Source organism: Borostomias antarcticus (assembly GCF_949987555.1).
Source record: "Borostomias antarcticus genome assembly, chromosome: 7".
Taxonomy (NCBI): Eukaryota; Metazoa; Chordata; class Actinopteri; order Stomiiformes; family Stomiidae; genus Borostomias; species Borostomias antarcticus.
The window spans coordinates 8429066-8446565 of NC_140240.1; the positions used below are offsets into that span (position 1 = coordinate 8429066).

General features: G+C 50.4%; 1 protein-coding gene across 1 annotated transcript in view; it reads left to right on the forward strand.

Moving 5' to 3' along the window:
* camta1b (calmodulin binding transcription activator 1b) overlaps positions 1 to 17500 on the forward strand; it is a gene marked incomplete at both ends in the record, with an annotated part of 72746 nt that overhangs the window by 53304 nt on the left and 1942 nt on the right. The window contains 11 exon segments of the mRNA XM_084441314.1: positions 2028 to 2233; positions 2235 to 3938; positions 4744 to 4870; positions 5523 to 5657; positions 10367 to 10512; positions 11210 to 11394; positions 11818 to 11896; positions 12122 to 12389; positions 15866 to 16368; positions 16483 to 16634; positions 17162 to 17411. Coding sequence (XP_084297440.1) covers positions 2028 to 2233; positions 2235 to 3938; positions 4744 to 4870; positions 5523 to 5657; positions 10367 to 10512; positions 11210 to 11394; positions 11818 to 11896; positions 12122 to 12389; positions 15866 to 16368; positions 16483 to 16634; positions 17162 to 17411 — 3755 coding nt within the window.

Genomic DNA, 17500 nt, shown 5'->3' on the forward strand with positions numbered 1-17500 from the left:
GCTCCTCGCTGCTGTCGTCACACCAGAGCGTCACACCAAAGCGTAGCTGTCTGTATTTCCTCTTACTGTAGAACGCTGATTGGCGAGATCGTTTTCCGATCTGGCAAGAACGGATGTCTATGGAGAGTATCCAGACGGATTTGTGAGAGAAACGGAATGTTGAGCTCTCGTGATCAGGATGGTCTCACAAGGCTATAACCCTTACCCGTCGTATTAGTCATTTTCCACCTTAAGTGCAGGTTAGACTGACTTATGGAGAATGATATTGTAATATGTGGATGTACAAGGAATTGCAACCCTTCCAATCTGAGTGAGGACACTGTGGCTGCGTCTGCAGTGCTAGACTGCCCTCTAGTGGTTGATGTGGAGGTAGCAGTGTACCATGTCTGGGAGAGACACATGGGCAACAGCCTCATCTCCCCCAAAATACCCAGCATAGGAGAGATAGCAACATCATAGGAATTCTGATGGCCCTTCAGCTGCATAGATTATTCTCACATTCTGATGGCAGGATAATCTCTTTCTAGAGAATATCATTAGATCTGGATTAGAGTATGATTTGGGAAGCTGTTCAGAGGATTATAGACAATGGGCTGCACTGTTCAGACAGCTAAGACTGGCTTTAGTGCCAGTGTCATAAAGATGGTTGGTGTGTGTCGTGTTATATTCAAACACAGGTTGCAATTTAAACTTTGAACACAGGAGGTCCCCCTCACACCCATCTGTCCACAGAATGGCCTCATGCAGTCATGGTTGTATTTATTTACTCTGGCTTCGCCAGACCCAATTTGCGAAAATGCAAAGGGTCTGGAAGGAATAAAAGAGTTTATTTTCGATTTCCAAGGGGCGTTACCAACAGTCGCAAAGCAAAATGCCTCTGGACACAATTGGATAGACCTACAACCAATCAGAGCAACGGAATGTGGGTTAGTCGTCATATAATCGTATTGTAGCGTGTTCTAGGGTTAGAGCTATGACTATGACCGGTATAATTTATGATTATACCGCGGTTATCACAAATATGAAGGAAAATGGATTTAAGGCATTAATTCAACTCGTATGGGGCACCACCCTGTTTGGTACAGGGAAACAAGATAACCTTTATCAATAGTCTAATTTATTCATCAATCTCAGTCTGCAGGAGGAGTTCTTGACTCAATTAAGTGACCTAAGTTAATGTGATGACGCTCGGAGGTGGTCAAAAGTTAATAATATTTATTGAAATTATACTCATCAATTATCAAAATAATATTATAACACAATTCAATAATAGATGGAAAAACACATGCGGCAATATGAAAACACAGCAGAAATGAAAAGAATGATGTCAGATTATCACAGCCTATCCTAAGTCCTCCAAGCATCAACATTCAACATGGCTAATCAACTGATTCAAGATTTTAGCCAAAGATGGATACCAAACTTGACTATAGTAGACTTAGCAGCATAAAGTTATTTATAACACACAGTACAGTTGCATTACAACTACAGTGCATCACACAATAACTTGGTTCACCGGTGTTTGCATCACATGGTGGAGATGGAGCAGTTTCACTTTATTAAAGAAACAAGGCCAAGAATGGAGGATCCTTTGTCTCACTGTGAGTGTCTGTGGATGTGGAATGTGGCTGGCCCGTCGCAAAGGGGGATGGAGGATGGGGGAGCACAGAGTGTGTCTCTGAGCATCTCTTATCAAGATCTCACATTCCAACATGAGTGTCCCACAATATCACAACACAATATCACAACATCAGTAGAACTGTGTCATGTCCTACACTCCTACAGTATCAAATGGGTCCAGTCATTGTATCAAACCCGCCCCATATTAGATCAACGGTTGTCAACCACACTGATCTACTGAGGGAAATAGAATGTGAGCTCACTTGATCAGGATGGCGACTCCAGGCTAGTATTCATAATGCTTAGAAATAAATAATCGTGTTTCTCTCTCTTTCTCTCTCTCTCTCGCTCTCTCTCTCCCTCTCTCTCCCTCTCTCTCTCTCTCTCTCTCTCCCTCCCCCTCCCAGGTGCCGGGAGCAGCCTACATCAGAAGTGCTCCAGTGTGAAACAGCGCATCATCTCATCCAAGCAGGATCCGGGGGCGGCGGCCGGGACAGCGTCGGGACCGGGCTCGGCGGGCAGGTCGGGGGCGGCGGCCGACGGCTCAGAGGTCCAGAACAGCGACGTGTCGGAGGGCCAGACGGCGCCCAGCCCTGGAGGGGTCCGGAGCCGAGGGGGGGGGGGGCGGCGGCGGAGGAGGGGAGAGGAGGAACGGCAGGGTGCCCAAACCCTCCCTCCTCCCGCAGAGCAGCATGGAGGTTTCCTCCTCCACCTCCGCCACCAGCCAGGTGGAGGTCCCCGACACCACCCAGAGCTCGCCGCTGTCCATCGCCAGCGACATGGCCGACAGCCCCGCCCTCGCCATTGGTGGGGGGGGCCTGTCCCAGAGCGCCGCCGCCGTCTTCATGTCAGAGGTCACCACGCTGACGGGGGAGTCGGTCTATCCCGCTAGCCACGCCCACCTTCTAACCTCCAGCCACGAGAACGCGGGCGGCGGCGGGATCCTGTTGGCCGTCGGCCCGGAGAGCCAGCGGTTCGCGTCGTTCCCCGCCGGCGTCGGCCTGGGGGAAGGAGGGGAGCTGGTGCTGTCCAGCACTCTCGACTCTGGGGGAGTCAACCTACCTGAGACCACCATGAACTTTGACCCCGACTGCTTCCTGAACAACCCCAAGCAGGGTCAGACGTACGGGGGCGGCGGGGGCAAGGCGGGCGGCGGGTCCGGGCTGGGGGGCTGCAACGGCGACAACGGGGGGCTCCACTGTCCGTCAGCCAACGGCTATGTCTTCAACCCGGCGCTGGTCAACAACATCAAGACGGAAGCCGCGCCCCTGGAGCAGCCGCTGGCCAGTCAGAGCGGATACGTCGGCGAGGGGGCCGGCCTTAGTCCTAGCACCACACTGGAGCAGATGGACTTCAGCGCGGTGATGTCGTCGGCCTGCGTCCAGAACCTGGCCCAGGCGACGCACCACCCGGCCCCGGCCCTGTTCCTCCAGGGCTCCCCCCACGCCCAGCCTTCCCTGCCCCAGCCCAACGGCCACGACGCCGGGCCGGACTCGGGCGAGGCCCAGGCCTACATGGGCCTGCCTGCAGTGCAGCCCGACTCTCCCGTACCCAACGGAGACCCACACGCCAGCCTCCACCAGCCCAGCCCGGAGCACCAGGGCCTCTGTGGGCGGAGTGGACAGGAAGGAGGCGTGGCGTCCTTTCCCCTGGCACCGCAGGAGACCGGCGAGGACCAGCCCGGCGGCAGGGGCCACAGGGAGGTCGGGGGCCTGGAGAAGGGGCCCGAGAACGGGGGGGAGTTACTACTCAAGCCCGGGGATCCACACGAGGCCTACAGGGGTGGCGTCGGGGGCCAGCACTACCTGCAGCCAGCAGACGAGAGCGCGGGAGGAGAGGAAGGGGGGCGGGCGGGGGGGCAGGGCGAGGTGCCGTGCAACGGCCTAGGGCTGGTGGCAGCCGGTGGCAGCCCAGTGGTGGGCAGTCCGCGGTCGGTGGCGGCCGGAGCGGGCTTGGAGGGGGCCGCGGGCATGGAAGGGGGCCTGTACAGCTCCCCGCTCCCCCAGCAGGGCGGCGGGGGGGTGTCGGGGGCAGAAGGGGCATCGGGCGGCGCCATCAGCCTGGAGGGCTTTGAAGCCTCCTTCGGGAGCCAGTTCTCCGACCTCATCAACGACTTCATCTCGGTGGAGGGGGGCGGAGGGGGCGGGGCGGCCAGCGGGGGGGTTCTGATGCCCCAGGAGGGGGCAGTAGAGGGGCAGGGGGTGGGAGCGGCCACCCTGCAAGGCTCAGCGGTGGAGCAGGGGACTCTGGGACTGCTGCAGGAGGCCGCCAGGCTGTTTGGAGTGACTGACTACTCTCCCGAATGGTCCTACCCCGAGGTGAGTCACTACCGTCTCATCCCCTAGTTAGATCCCACTTTGAATCACTGGATCATCAGCGTTTGGATTTGATATATAGAGAAAGAAAAGGAAAAATGTATGTTAAAACTGAATCTGGGAATCGGGTACTACTGTATAAGGCCAGCATTTTCTAAGGTCACTGCATTTGAAGACGATGAGATTGTGGCTAGATTTCTCTTAGTGAGGGTGTGACAGGCTTGACACGCACGCATACTGTACAAATGCACACAAACATACACAAACACACACACACACACACACTCTGTTCTTCAGACCAGGTGCACTTTTGGTTCACAGCAGCACAGAGAGAGGAGTGTTGTCCACATATTTCATGGTTTGCTTCTTTGCGAAGCCGGTGTTCCAGATCAAATCAAATCTAGTTTGTATAGCGCATTTCATACACAGAGGCAACACAGTGCACTTTACAGAGAGCAATGGGGGGATGGGCATAGGTCCCACCCCTACCCTAAGCAAAAAAAAGAGCTCACCCAGGGGCCGTAAAAGTAAGACAAATCTCGTCCCTGACCTCAACGAGTCAACGAGACGATCGAGCAAGCTCCTGGAAAATGTTTGTCTGTTGGCTAAGAACATTTACAGAGCAATAAACATGGGCTAAATACTTCATAACAGAGACATGACTATCACTAGAGCGGATAAATAGTTACAGATATGTTGCCTTCAGTACATGGTACTGTAGGCAATTCATTATGTGTTAGCTATCCCTGTCGTGTAGTGGATGTGCATGGGGAGCTAGTGTGCCTGAGGCAGTCTGTTCCTGTTGCAGGGGGGGGTGAAGGTGTTGATAACAGGGCCCTGGCTGGAGAGCAGCAGTGAGTACAGCTGCCTGTTTGACCACATCAGCGTTCCAGCAGCCCTCATCCAGCCTGGGGTGCTACGCTGCTACTGCCCAGGTACACACACTGGCATGTGTAGACACACACACACACACACACACATACAGTACACACACACACACACACACACACACACTGGCATGTGTAGACACGCACACAGGCACACATATAGTACACACACACACTGGCATGTGTAGACACGCACACAGGCACACATATAGTACACACACACACACACACACACACTGCCATGTGTAGACACGCACGCACACATACACACACACACACACACACACCTATACATGTGCACATACATACACACACACACACACACACACTTGAATAATTTATGTATGTCCACATAAATAAAAATACAAAGGACATAAATACCAACAATGCCGTTGGACATTAAGAGTCAGTTACATAAGTGCCTAGTTCGCAATCACATTGTTACATACAGTACACACACACACACATACACACAGACACACACACATATATACAGTACACATACACAAAACACACATACACAGCTATACTTACAGTATATGTACACATCTTTAATACCAAGCCCATCCTCTCTGCTTGTCTGTCTGTGTTGTTTATGTGCTGTGTGTGTGTGTGTGTGTGTGTGTGTGTGTGTGTGTGTGTGTGTGTGTGTGTGTGTGTGTGTGTGTGTGTGTGTGTGTGTGTGTGTGTGTGTCATCAGCCCATGATACAGGTCTGGTGATGCTTCAGGTGGCGATGGGTGGCGAGGTCATCTCGTCCTCGGTGGTTTTTGAGTACAAGGCTCGCGACCTTCCTGCTCTCCCCTCATCACAACATGACTGGCTCTCCCTGGATGGTGAGTCCCTGACTGTGTGTGTGTGTGTGTGTGTGTGTGTGTGTGTGTGTGTGTGTGTGTGTGTGTGTATGTGTGTGTGTGTGTGTGTGTGTATGTGTGTGTGTCTGTGTGCGTGTGTCATGTGCGATGTTTGTCTAATGCTGACACTGTCAGGAGCTTGCTTTGGCTGGCTTTGAAAACACCAGCAACCGCTTTGCAGGTTCAGCTGGGGGTGTCTTCCTACTGGTGTATGTCACAGCGAGCTCTGTATGCTTTCTGCTGGGCGGTAGAAACACAGCATGGCTTTCATACGGAGGCCGGCAGTAGACAAGGAGAGGACAGGAGGCCCTGTGGACTGCAGGTGACATCCTGTAACAGTCCCTGCTTGATCGGCCAATGTCCATTTCAGCACCATGGACAGAGTATCTGCTCTGGTGTTTTCCCTTTTGTTATCTGAATTAAGAAATCATTATTTAATTTGTATTGTTTTAATGAATGTAATATAGGCCTAGGCGTATTGGTGCATATGGTGATTATGCTAGGCTAGTGGGAGCAGCTGTTCTTATTAGACTTTTTTTTATCAACACGGTTTAGGCTGATTCAGTTGTGAATCACTGCTATTTAGCTCAGACTGGTTTACACAGTGGCCATGTTACCGTTCACAAGTGATTCCTATAGTTCATAGAAACACGAGTCGCCTCACTGAGTCATGTCCTATAGGTTACTGTTTCGCCCGCGTTCGCCCCCGTCTCTCTCTCTCTCTCTCTCTCACTCTCTCTTCTGTTGCGCAATGCGGCAATGCGGCTAGACAGACGCGGACAGGGTGCGGCGGTGCATGCGGTGCGGAGGGCACGGAGACACGGTGCTGCTGCGGTCACTTGAGTCCGCACATCCAGACAACAGTAGGCGATGGCGCGGTGTCCTCCTGGCCCTTCCTGTTAGCCAGTAGGCTGCGACGGATTTCTGGACTACTGTACAATGTCCACCGAGCGAAAGGCAGAGACTGTGCGTTCACGATGTTTTCCCTCACGATTCCCTCTGTAGAGACAGAAAAAAGTAGCCTAGATGCCCAATGTAGCCTATTTGTGCTGAGAAATGCTACACGTCTGCATCAACGAGATTGAGAGAAAATAGGCTACATAGATCACCTTTTTTACGGGCAAAAATAGCCTCTATGTGTTTAGCCATCTCCTAGGCAAGCCCACTGCGAGTGTGAGGCGGCTCTCTGTCTCATTCGGTGTCCAGAGGAAGCCGCCCCGCTTGTGTTTGGCTCCCGTTACTGTTTCGATGGTGCCGTTCCACCGCCGAGGACCGAGTCACCAGTAGCCCGAGGACCTCCTCCGCCGGCGGGTATATTTGAAGCGAGGCAGTGTCCCTGGGGCGTTCGAGGTTACAGTAGCTTACCATTGCTAGACTACACGGTATTAACCGAAGAGGGGAGGGTAGACTCTCTCTCTCTCTCTCTCTCCCTCCCTCCCCCTCTCCCTCTCTCTCTCAGCTCCTCCACTTTGTTCAACTGTTGTTAGTCATGGTAGCGACAGAGCCTCGCGCAGCTCACTAAGCAAACGGTTGAACAGAGAGAGAGGCGGGACACAGAGCACCACAGAGCCAATTTTCGCTGTTCGGGTCAGTATAATTATTTATTGTTTTCCCAGATGCCAAAAACAAACACGCATTAAGCTGCTGACGTTTAGTTTTTCCGTGTGTTTAACTCTAGGCTACGAGTGGATGGATGTGTGTGAGGGATATATAGGCTAATTGGCGTACGGACTCTTGCACTGAATGAATTGCAGGTATTCAGTTCACAGCAGCTTTATCGATGGAAGACTGTTTTGCTAGACCTGTTAGTGTATATAGCCTATAGGATATTAGTCTATAGTCTAACGCAGAGCGGGCTTACTGGCTTGCGCACTGGCTTCGCCTGTCACCCACTGAGCACATCGAATCTCACACTTGTCGTCGAGTCAGTCACCTTTGCATCCAGGTCCGGTCAGAGGAAAGGATGCTCTGGTCTATTTCGCGTTGCTGCGCCAGTGACTCGTGTTAACCTGAAACAAAGGCGCTCGTGGGGCTTTGTTTGCCACGCTACGCACGTGGCTTTATCTCACAGTATAGCGTCGGTAGGCGATGTGGTTATGTAGGCCTATAAACCTTAATAGGAATATTCTTTACTGGTTTCCAGAGAGTTTCGATAAATATCATAGGGGGGGGGGGGGGGGTCCATAAAAGCGTTTTTTTTGCGCGCGCGCGCTCCTCTCCGGTTTCAGCACCGCGAGTGCTGGACAGCGATCAGAGTTGGCCACCTGACACTGTACGTGTAGTTTCGCGTGTTGTGAGTAGGCCCGATATCGAAAAGATTTTTTATTAATTTCCCAGTTTTGATACTTAGCAAGACTCGTTATCTGTAGAGCTACTTTTCTGCTGTCAAGTAAAGGAAGTTTTCAGATGGCCCGGAAGTCGATATCCTGAGGTTGGTTCCACCTGGATGTGCTAGGGCCTGGCCTACCTTACATAGACCTATTTCTGGGAGCAGGTCGTACACCTGAAGCTCCAAAGCTTCAGCAGGTCCTCTATATGGACTGGGCTCCTTTATCTCAAAACAGGATGGCGCCAGGCCAGCTGTGGTCTCTGTGCGTACCAGCAAGGATGGTCTCGTCCAAGGGTTAGTGATGCTCTGTGTGAGTGGATGCTCTCGACGTTGATGGTGACAGGTTAATTTTGTATAGTCAGGTTTGATAGGGACCATGTTGGGGTTGAGAGAGAACAGGATGGGAGACTGACAGTCTTTACACTGAAACCTCTAACTGTGACCTCAGGAAGGCAACCGTGGATGAATGTGGTCCAGATTTGAACCAGAAAACTCAAAGACTTACAGGTCTAGAGGTTCAGAAGGGCACTGGAACATGGTCAGACCCTGACAGGCAGCAGTCTGAGGCCACATCCAGCGAGAGCAGAGAAACTGTGTCAGACCAGCTTATATACCGAGCCACACTGTTAGAGTATCTTGTAAGCCCACATGGGCCCTTTGATGGGGCATGGCACAGTAGTCAAAGTTAATCAAAAGTAAATAGCCTATATTATAACAATAACCCTCTTTAAAATTCATAAAACAAAACAATACTCTAACTCTAAATATGCACATTTCCAGATCCGACAAGAAGCCTGAAATGTAATATGAATCCATGGCAGGTTGAACCAGATGGAGTTGCTGGAAAGACCATTTTAGCCCAATAAGACTAGTTAATGACCCCAGAGATCTCAGGCAGGCTCTTTGACAAGGCTCCTCTGTTACAGGTTGTGTGTGTGTGTGTGTGTGTGTGTGTGTGTGTGTGTGTGTGTGTGTGTGTGTGTGTGTGCGCATGTGTGAAAGTAGTTTGTTTTTCTGTTCATTCAGATGAGCTCTCCAATCTTTGCTCTGATTGGAGGTACTAAAGGGGAGGAGCTCGTATGGCAGCATTATAACCCCTCCCCCTATGTTTGGTGTGTGCCGCATCTAGAGAGAGAGAGAGAGATGAGGGGAGGAAAGAGAAGGAGAGAGAGATGAGGGGAGGAAAGAGAGAGAGAGAGATATGAGGGGAGGAAAGAGAGAGAGAGATGAGGGGAGGAAAGAGATAGAGAGAGATGAGGGGAGGAAAGGGGGAGAGAGAGATGAGGGGAGGAAAGAGAGAGAGAGAGATGAGGGGAGGAAAGAGGGAGAGAGAGATGAGGGCAGGAAAAAGAGAGAGATGAGGAGAGAGAGAAGAGGGGAGGAAAGGGAAAGAGAGAAAAAATGCTAGAGAGAAAAAGCTAAAGAGAGAGAAGCTAGTGTGAGATGGAGACAGAGAGAGAAATAGAGAGAGCGAGAGAGAGCAGCAGGTGGGAATGACATAATGTGCACTGCAGCAACACTGCAGCAACATCTGAACAAAGACACTGTCATACAGACACATATTGAAACAAGGTACACAAACATATACACAACAACTACACACAAACACATACACGACAACTCTCTTAGACACACACACATACACACCAACTACACACAAACACATACACACCAACTACACACAAACACATAGGCTACACCTCAACTACCTGTACACACAAACACATACACACCAACTCTCTTAGACACAAACATGCAATACACACCAACTCTCTTAGACACACACTCAAACAAATAGAGTACACACTAACTCTCTTAGACACACACTCTCACTGGTAGCTGATTCCTGTCAGGTCCAGGTTTTTCCTTACTTCACAATAGAGCTCTCTACACACAGCTCTCTCCATGTATAGAACTCTGTACACACAGCTCTGTCCATGTATAGAACTATGTACACACAGCTCTCTATCTAGAACCCAAACCCTCTGGAATCTGGTTGGATGATGCACACCTGACTAAAAGTAATAATCAGCTCATAATGATGAGCTCTTGTCTGTCTCTCCCACCTCTGTTCCCTCACTGTTGGTCTCTGCTGTGTTCCTGTAGACACCCCGTTCAGAATGTCAACCTGTCATCTCACTGTTGGTCTCGTCCGTGTCCCTGTAGAGACCCAGCTTAGAATACCCACTCTGTTTGTCCCTTCTGTATCCCTGTAGATACCCAGTTCAGGATGTCCACTCTGTCCCTCCTGTGTACCTGTAAATACCTAGTTCAGAATGTCCACTCTGTTTGTCTTTCCTGTGTCCTTGTAGATACCCAGTTCAGAATGTCCACTCTGTTTGTCCCTCCCGTGTCCCTGTAGATACCCAGTTCAGAATGTCCATTCTGGAGCGTCTGGAGCAGATGGAACAGAGGATGGCCGAGATAACCAATCACAATCAGAGTTCAGAAACTACGGCAACCAAGGCTGGTGGAGTGGAGGGAGGAGTCGCTGATCACCAGTCTCAGGTAGAGGATGTGTGCAGCCTCTGGAGTTTGCACCAGAGTAGTCTGGAGTAAAACGTCACAAAACATGGGCATAGGGGCGGAGCCAGCGCCTACCTTTCAAATCCAGCTGATGAAAAACTCATCCAGCCCAGAAAACTGTAGCTAGCCAACGCGGTGAAGTGAGTTTACGTGGAAGAAAGTCCAAGTAGCCTAAATCACACTTTATGTGACAAATATGCTACTGACAGCTCAACTTGTTAGCAATACTTGAAAAGTGGAAAGCTGCGGTCAGTGACCAATCAGAGGCCAAATCAGCCTCCCCACACAGCCCACTATGTGCACGGGCCAATCAACCCTCCACGCATAAAATCCAAGAGTCTTCCCATTGGTGCCCCACAAATATCATCGTTTTTTCCCAGAACTTTTTGCCGCAGCGAGAGCTTCTGGTTACTCAGATTAGCACCAGAGTATTACACAATGCTGGAATAAGACCTCATCCAATCAGTTTGATTCTTGCTCTAGTGAGGTGTTGACCCTCTACTCACCTGCCCCCCCATCCCCCCTCTCTCTTTCTCTCTCTCTCTCTCTCTCTCTCTCTCTCTCTCCCTCTCTCTCTTTCTCCCTCTCTCCCTCTCTCTCTCTCTCTCTCTCTCTCTCCCTCTCTCTCTTTCTCCCTCTCTCCCTCTCTCTCTCTCTCTCTCTCTCTCTCTCTCTCCAGCTCTCCCCTGAGCAGGGTTCCTTTGAGGGGCGTGTTGTGGTCGTGTGCGAGAAGATGATGTCCCGCCCTTGCTGGGTTTCATCCAATCAGCTGGTCCACAGCAAGAGCTCCAGGGGAATGACCTTGCTGCACCTGGCAGCCGCCCAGGGATACGCAGGGTTGATACAGACTCTGATCCGCTGGCGGTGAGAACACACACGCGCACACACACACACACACACACACACACACACACACACACACACACACACTCACACACACACACACATACACACACACACACACACATACACACACATACACACGCATATACACACACACACACACATACACACGCATATACACACACACACACACACATACACACGGATATACACACGCATATACACACACGCACACACACACACACACACACACACATATACACGCATATACACACACACACACACACACACATACACACGCATATACACACACACACACACACACACACACACATACATGCACACACATGCATGGATACATACACACACACACATGCACACGCACAACACCTTCTGACAGGTAGTGAAACTGGTCATTCTAACCGTTGTTTCCCTACTGTGCAGCACCAAGCATGCAGACAGCTTGGACCTGGAGCTGGAGGTCGACCCTCTCAATGTTGACCACTTCTCCTGCACACCACTGGTGAGAGATCATTCATGTGTGTGTGTGTGTGTGTGTGTGTGTGTGTGTGTGTGTGTGTGTGTAAGTGTGTAAGTGTGTATGTGTGTGTGTGTGTGTGTGTGTGTGTGTGTGTGTGTGGTGTACGTGTGTGTGTGCGCGTGTGCATAATGTGTGCGTGTGTGTGCGTGTATCTGTGTGTGTGTGGAGGTTACTGAAATGTCCTCCTCTTCCCTGCTGTCTTCACAGATGTGGGCGTGTGCGCTGGGTCACACTGAGGCTGCCCTGGTCTTATACCAGTGGGACCCCAGAGCTCTGGCCATCCCTGATTCTCTGGGCCGCATGCCGCTCAACATCGCTCGCTCACGCGGACACACCCGATTGGCCGAGCTGCTGGAGCAGCTGCAACAGGCTCCCGCCACTCAAGGCCCGCCCACAGATACTTGGATGGACAGGTGGAGCGGCGAATCACAGCCCAGCGGACTACAGGACAACCCCGCCCCAAACCCTAATCCAGGTTAGTGTGTTAGTGGTGTGCCTGTGCATATGGGTGCAGTAAGTAAAGTAAAAGTAAGTAGCCTTGAGAACCAATGGCTCTTGAGCCTAGTTGCCCATCTCCTGATTTCATAGCATGAGGCAGCTTGATGTACAAGTACACCCTCCTGGACATGATGCTAGTATGTTGTAGGGACTTACCCCCAATCCAACCCTTGATGCTGAGTGCCAAACAGGGAGGCATTAGGTACCATTTTTATAGTCTTGGGCATGACTTGGCTTGGTATCCCACCCCAACCTCCCCAATAGGCTCTGTGCACCAGCTTCACTACTTCCTGAAAGTCACTTGGCTTCTTTATTTCCTGTCCAATATGATTGGATTAAGTGATTAATTAGGTGTGCGCTGGGTCTGCCGCACACCTGATTAATCACTTAATCCAATCATATAGGACAGGAAATAAAGATGCCAAGTGACTTTCAGGAAGTAGTGGAGCTGGTGCACAGAGCCAATCTCAGGGCGGACACTCTAACCACAAGGCCACTGAGCTGGACATATGTGTGCAGTACTTTACTTTATTACCTTATTGGTTTGTGTGGTGGACAATCCCCATTAATTGACTGTAACAATAACATTAACAGTAAATGGAGCAGCTTTAGCCTATATGACTAATTTCCAGGTGTAGATCCCCAGCCAGTTGACTAAAGGCACCCTAGAATAAGTGAGTGTGATCATGTTTTCAACCCACAGCATTTTATAGTGTCAATGAATGTCTTTAAATGGTATATGGTAATGGTAAATGGACTGCACTTATATAGCGCTTTTGTCCAAAGCGTTTTACAATGAAGGCCTCTCATTCACCCATTCACACACACATTCACACATCAATGGCAGTAGCTGCCGTGCAAGGCGCTAGCCTTTGGGGTTCAGTGTCTTGCTCGAGGACACTTCGACATGTCGTCGGGATTCGAACCGCCGATCCTGCAGTCATTGGACGACCCGCTCAACTAGGGCTGCTCGATTATGGCAAAAATCATAATCACGATTATTTTGATTGAGATTGAGATCACGATTATTAAACACGATTGTTCATAGAATTTTTTTTTTTTATCAAAAGTTTTAACATTTTCTTAACAAATCAAATTATTGAATTTGATAACAATTAATTTATTAAATGTTGACAGTGGCTTTTCTTTTTAACAATGTTCTTTGGGAGACAAATAGTGAACCTTGACCTTGAAAATAAATTAATAAAAGTGCCAAAACTGATAAATAAAGAAGCTTCAAAGCACCGCCACCACCACAGAAGAAGACCACCTCGGAAAAATAATTTCACTAGGACAGAACGTGTCTAAATAAGTTATTTAATGGTAGCGCCGAGGCGTCAAAACCCAGCATTTGGTAAAATAGACCCTTTTGCTTAGGTAAGTGACGTTTCATGTTTATCTGACACTTGTAAATATGAGCGCCTCTCCTAAATAGGCCGACACCGATTTATTTTGACGGCAAAGTGAATGGACCGGCAACTGTTGTCTGGCATGAGCGAGCGGAATGCACTGAGAAGGGCTACTTTGAGGGGCAGCTACGACTGTGTAGCAAATTTTACACACCGTGTCAACTTGGTCCAAATCTGTTTCCGCGAACCCATAGGGGCGAATTCACTAAAGGATTGCGCAGCTTTTCCTGACGCAAAGCCTGTGCAAATAAGTCAAAAATTATGTTTGCTATTCACAAAGCCCTCGCAAAGGGTGAAATACGGTGTTAACTGCGTTGCGTTCGTCATTGCGTTTCTCTGCGCCGGTGTTATTAGCTCATATTTAAATTAGGTAATATGGGCGGAGAATGTTCCCCTTTCTATGCAAATGAACATTATTGCAAAACCCGCCCAATTCACAAAGATCGGCGCAAATTGCCTCACGCAGTTAAAGTGAAATTAATACCGTTTTCAGAAACGTGGTGGTATTTAAGCGCAAGGGGTGTGTCGCGGCCAGCCTGTCCACTGATCATGTCAGCAGTGATTGTTGCGAGGCGAATTCGGCATCGCAATGCCAGGCATGTTGTTCGTGAGAGAATATTTAGAAGAAGGTCACTTTTTGATTTAACACTAGAACCACAGCGGTAGCTGTTTGGACACCAGAGCGCGCAGCTCTTCAGCCAACTGGAGGATGAAGTCGCGTCTGGGGAGGCTCAGTTGACTATGCGTCTCTCCACCCGTCCCCAGCGAGTCCAAGTTCCCCCAATGAATAATACTTATTTATAATAGCCTACATAGCACGAAACTGTGCGTATAATAGTCTATACGCGAAACTGCGCATTCCCTATAGATGTTCATTGAACTGCTGGTGGCCGATATAGGTATAAATAAATAAAAACATAGCCTACACAATATTTTTTTTATTTGAATGGTCTTGAAAATATTTTGCTTTTGTATCATAGGTGACGGCAGGTATCATCTTCAGCCATGGATGATGACTCCCGTGCGTAATCCTTCCAACGTTGGAGAGGCGGCGTACAACCGGGCTCACATCAGGACGCGCGGTGTGATTGAGTGCACATTTGGAATCCTGGAAAGCCGTTTAGATGCCTAGATCGTACCGGTGGGGCAATGTTATACACTCCCCCAAAAGTATGCCAGATCATCGTGCTGCAACTTGCATAACATAAAATGACAATTTTTCCTTTGTTCGTCTTTTCAAATAATTCCACCTCCGTTTGCAGTCTTCCGCGTTTACACACACAAATGGCACTGACTGATTGGGAAATTAAACCCCAAATATGATTTTTGGCTGTAGCCGTCATATTTTTGGTGGAAAGCTGTGAGGCATGCTTTTGAACCTCGTCCGTGAGGACTTCAAGTTCGCGGTCTGAGAATCGTATTTTTCTCTTTCTGTCTGCCATCGTCCAATGATATGCATACGAGTTGTTTGCGCTGCATGCGCAGTATTTATAGTCATTTCCTATATCAGCAGCAAATTGCACTCAGCCGCAAACACCGAATGGGCGTGTTTGCGCTGGGATATTATTAGCGCAATGTCTTTAGTGAATAGGTTTTTAAAACGGAGCACATAGCTGGCGCAACTGACGCGCAATATAATGGTGCAATTAGCGGGCGCAATTTGCTTTAGTGAATTCGCCCCATAGTGTTTCCACACCACTGACGTTGTTTTAGCTCTCTTGTCCACCTCTCTTTCTGCTGCCATAATCTTCTTCTTGTCGTGTTTTGTTCGAGAGGAGCATGCGTGCGCCTCGATTGACAACTCGTCTCGCTTTGAAGTGTTTGTTTTGGGGCTTTGGGGGGTGGGGGAGGGGCCAAGCACAGTATAGCTCTGCAGTGTAGGGTGCGCTTGATTTGTGCAAAATCGTTTTATGGCGATTATTTAGTTTTAATGATCGTTGACAGCCCAAATCGTAATCTAGATTAAAATCCGATTAATCGAGCAGCCCTACGCTCAACCCTGAGCCACAGTAGCCCCATGAATGTGTCTTCTCTGTCTGTGCAGACCTGAGGAGAGCCAGGGCGGAGAGCCAGCTGGGCGGCCAGCCACAGGGCCAGGCCTGGAGCCAGCAGGGACACAACAGAGGGCCCCAAGACCGCCAGGGAGACCCCCCTCCAGCCAAGAGACTCAAGCCCAACCCGGAGATCCAGCAGCAGGCAGCCGACGCTAACTCCGGCCCCGCTAGTGCGCCGCACCCGGACCCTTCCGACCCAAGACGCGCTCAGCCCCCCAGTCCCGGCTTCCGGAACGCTCCCACTCCCGGTCACAGAGCCGGTCCCAGCCCCCCGCGCCTGCCCAGCCCCCCGCTCTCCCATCTGCAGGCCAGGTTCGGGGGGTCCGGAGGGGGCGGCAGGTGGAGTCTGAGGCAGGCTCTTGGACGGAGGAGTTTGGCCAGGAGGATTCTGGGAAAGGAGAGGCTGGCCAATCATCTGCGCCAGAGGGTGCTGTCCGGCAGGGGGGAAGAGTCAGAGCTGCTGACCTATCAGGAGAATACTGAGGACCTACAGGTAGGAGGAGCTTCTAATCTGACCTATCGCAACCGTGTGTGTGTTTGTGTGTGTGTGTGTGTGTGTGTGTGTGTGTGCATGCATGTTTACATCTTACTTTTGTGTACATTGCAGATGGACATGATAACCCTGGCCGAACACATCATGGAGGCCACTCCTGACAGGATCAAACAGGAGAACTTTGTTGCCATGGAGAAAGCCCCGGAGAAGGTCGAGGGTGGTGGTGATATCAGCTTGTTGGCTGGTTTCCTTGGTGACGTGGAGCGGTGAGTGTACTGTAGAAACGTTTGCGAGCTCTTCCCGGTGTTGACATCGCAACCTTGTGTCCAGGATGCAGGTTCTCCACACCCCTGGACAGCCAGCTCTGCTGTAGTCTCACTCCAGACTCAAGAAATATTACGTTGAATCGCTGCGCTCCGCATACTACATAATAGGAGTCTGTGCCACTTCACCGCCCAAGCTGGTATTCTGAGGGCGTATTGACGGGTCAAAACTGAAAGAGTGACAGGTCGTAGTAGCAAATGAGAGACGCTAGCCCAGGTTAGATGGGCGGGGCATATCTATGGGTGGAAACGACTGATTGCGAAAGTCTTTACTGATTGGTGTCGCCCGGATTCTGGCACTGCCAATGAATTGCCAGGATTTGAACACCAGATTTTTGCATGAAGTGTCCCAGACCCATAGAGAGATCTGCAGCATGCAGTAACGTAGTTAGCGTAGCCTACGTAGTGTATCAGCACAAGAACTCTTATGGGTCTGGCGTTGAGACTAGCTCTGCTGCGTCTTCCCCCAGGTTCCTCTACTCCCGGCCCCAGCCACCCAGCCCCAGACCAGGTGCTCTTTCTGGGTCGGAGAATCAAGAAAGTCCCCTGGGGGCCCCGCAGGGCCCCTCCCTCCTGTCGGACTGGGGCTCGTTCCTGCATGCGGCGCTGAAAGAGGAACGGCTGAAGGCCGACGCCTCCCAGCTGACCATGACAGAGGCGGAGCAGAGGGAGCTGTACGACACCATGAAACACGCCCTCCACACCCTCAGAAAACTCAAGGTGACTGTCACACATGCACACACACACACACAGACAGACAGACAGACAGACACACACAGTCACAAAAAATTGCTCTTTTGCTCTTTCTC